Source organism: Engraulis encrasicolus, unplaced genomic scaffold (genome assembly GCF_034702125.1).
Source record: "Engraulis encrasicolus isolate BLACKSEA-1 unplaced genomic scaffold, IST_EnEncr_1.0 scaffold_186_np1212, whole genome shotgun sequence".
NCBI classification, from domain to species: Eukaryota; Metazoa; Chordata; class Actinopteri; order Clupeiformes; family Engraulidae; genus Engraulis; species Engraulis encrasicolus.
The window spans coordinates 25,001-27,676 of record NW_026945417.1 but is presented as its reverse complement, the minus strand read 5'-3'; the positions used below and the strand labels follow the sequence as shown (position 1 = coordinate 27,676).

Below are 2,676 nucleotides of genomic sequence, written 5' to 3'. Positions count from 1 at the left end.
TTATGAGGGGGAGATGGTAGATTCAATAGAAGGAGAAATCAAGTCAGAGTTGCTCAGCATAATACAGTATGAGGGAAGTAAATTACCCTTGCACTGTCCCAATTTTTTTTGGCTGTAAAACTACACGATGCTACTTGATCTGTGAGAAACAATGTTTTAGAATAGGTAGCCTGATTACTGAGACTGGGGTTTCAAATTGGCCATCTCTGACTATAAATCTTCTATGTACTCACATACAAGTTTTTATGACATGTGTGTAATAATGTGCACTGTATTGTCGCTGCCAAATGAACTACAAATACAAAAAATAAAATACTGATACTCTCCTACCTGTCGCAGGGCTGACGCTGGTGACTTGTGGCGTGAGCGCCCCCGAGTATTCGAAGGTGAGAGGAGGGTACTGCACCTCCAGCACTTGAACCACCACCTGCACCGACCCAGCAGCGTGGGGAGGCGTCAGGCACAGCACCTCTCCTAGCATTACCTCCAGGATCCTACAGGGGGCGCCACCCACCATCACGCTGGTGTTGCCCAACAGGAAGCCGTTACCCGTCAGCTTCAGAGGGGTGCCGCCAGCCGTGCTACCCGCCCCTGGACTCAACGCGGCCACCACTTCACTAGTCAGCGTCACCCCGCTTGATAACGCCAGCCCTCGGGTTGTCACGACGACTGTCACGGGGTGCGTTCCACCGGGGAGGGGGCCCACAGAGAGGGTGATGGTGGAGTCGGTTACCGTGGTAACGTTCAGGTCGTACGGTCCGGCGTACACAAACACGTTACCGGCGTCAGTGCCGAAGCCGGTGCCTTTGACGAGCACGGTGGTGCGTTTGCCATTGATGGTGTTGGGGGTGACGGCGTTCACCTGAGGAACAAAAGACGACAGGAGAGGTAGGAGAAGGTGTCAGCCGAGATATTCGGAAGGTTAGAAGTAAGAAAATCTTTGGTGTAGGTGTGTCAATGGACTTCACGTCCCACCTTCAAAGCTAGGCTCAATTCCCACCATTTCAACCTGGATGTCCAGGCATAGCGCTAATTGGTCTGACATTTTGTTTACATTTTTTGTTCTGTTTTGTTTATTTATTAACTGCTGTCTCGGAACAAGTGTCCCTCGATCTAATTAGTAGTAGTGGTAGTACAGTAGTAGTAGTAATAGTAATTGTAGAAGTAATAGCAGTTTTTGTAATAGTAGTAGTAGTAGTAGTTGTAATAGTAGTAGTAGTTGTAGTAGTGGCAGTAGTAGTAGTAGTGGTGCTTGTAGTAGTAGTAGTAGTAGTAGGTGTATTAGTATTATAAGTAGTAGCAGTAGTAATTGTTGTAATAGTAGTAGAAGTAGTAGTATCAGTAGTAGTTGTATTACTATTATTATTATTATTAGTAGTAGTTGTAGTAGTTGCACAAGTAGTAGTAGCAGAAGCAGTTGTTGTATTATTATCATTAGAATAGAAGCCTAGTAGTAGCAGTAGTAGTTGCTGTATTATCATAAGTAGTAGTAGTAGCAGTAGCAGTAGTAGTTGCTGTATTATTATCAGAAGTAGTAGCCTAGTAGTAGTAGCAGTAGTGTTACCTGTGGAGCCAGAGAGGCCAGGTAGGTGTAGGTGCAGTCGTCTCCCAGGCAGGTGGATGCGATGCTGCCCACGTGCACGACCACTGGCCCACTGCGGGGAGAGGAGCTGGAGGGGGAGGTGCGACACATGACCGTGGTGTAGTTCGCCCAGAGCGTCTCGCACGGGAGGCCGGCTACACTCACAGCCAGGTCCACTCCGTTCTAGAGGCCAGAGAACAGGCACAAAGGAATGGCCAATGGCCAGTTAGATAATGCTTTTACTATAAGAACAATCTGCAGCAATCCCTGACACAACGGCCATTTCTAGCTCTTTCTGCTATGAATGACATCAATGCCATGTTTTAACCCATTAAAACACTGCGTTATAAATTTGTTACCAGAATGGCAATGACCAAGTAGTTCTGCCTTACTAAAGGCCCTGTGTACTGTCAAGAGGTGTGGTACGATGGCAGCTAACTCTCAATGTCTATTACAGCATGCAGCTGGTGGTACGGCGTGCATTATGGGGTTAAAACCATAATGTCGTTTTTGTGTGAGAAGGTGCAAGCTAGCCATCATCAGAAAACTTTGATAACCACACACAATTCTCTGTCCAATAGTAGTTCCAACAATTGCAAATTCTAACAGTAGAAAGTTAAATAGTCAACAGACAGAAACCTGGCAAACCAAAAGCACAACAAGAGAAACACGTACAGGGTTGAGACACGGAGCGAAGCCGGAGCCCCTGATGGTCAGGTGTGTGTGTCCGGTGGAGCTGCCCTCGTCCAGGCTGATGGAGTTCACCACAGGGAGGAAGACGAAGCGCCGGTCCAGCTCGCTCAGCGCTGTGTTGATGGCGGTACCGAGGCCTTTGATGCGCACGGTGACAGGGAGCGGGGTGCCGATTTCTGCACAGCTGTCGCGCCGGGGCTGACAGAAGATCTCGGTGGCGGTGCTGTTGACCACAGGGCACGGGTGGTCTCCTACCATCACCTGCAATACAGACAGGCAATGGGCTATTACCTTTTAGGTACTTACAGTAGGCAATCTTTTCATCTTTGAAAACTTGTCTTCAGTTTCACCATGTAAAAGAGACATACTAAAACAGATGGGACATTACACATTTAGAACAA

General features: G+C 47.7%; 1 protein-coding gene across 1 annotated transcript in view; it reads right to left on the bottom strand.

The window, feature by feature from the left end:
• The window catches only part of LOC134442634 (fibrocystin-L-like), a gene marked incomplete at its 5' end in the record, with an annotated part of 27,890 nt that overhangs the window by 2,026 nt on the left and 23,188 nt on the right, over nucleotides 1–2,676 (bottom strand). The window contains 3 exons of the mRNA XM_063192684.1: nucleotides 331–862; nucleotides 1,565–1,765; nucleotides 2,258–2,536. Coding sequence (XP_063048754.1) covers nucleotides 331–862; nucleotides 1,565–1,765; nucleotides 2,258–2,536 — 1,012 coding nt within the window. The remainder of the gene's footprint in view (nucleotides 1–330; nucleotides 863–1,564; nucleotides 1,766–2,257; nucleotides 2,537–2,676) is intronic.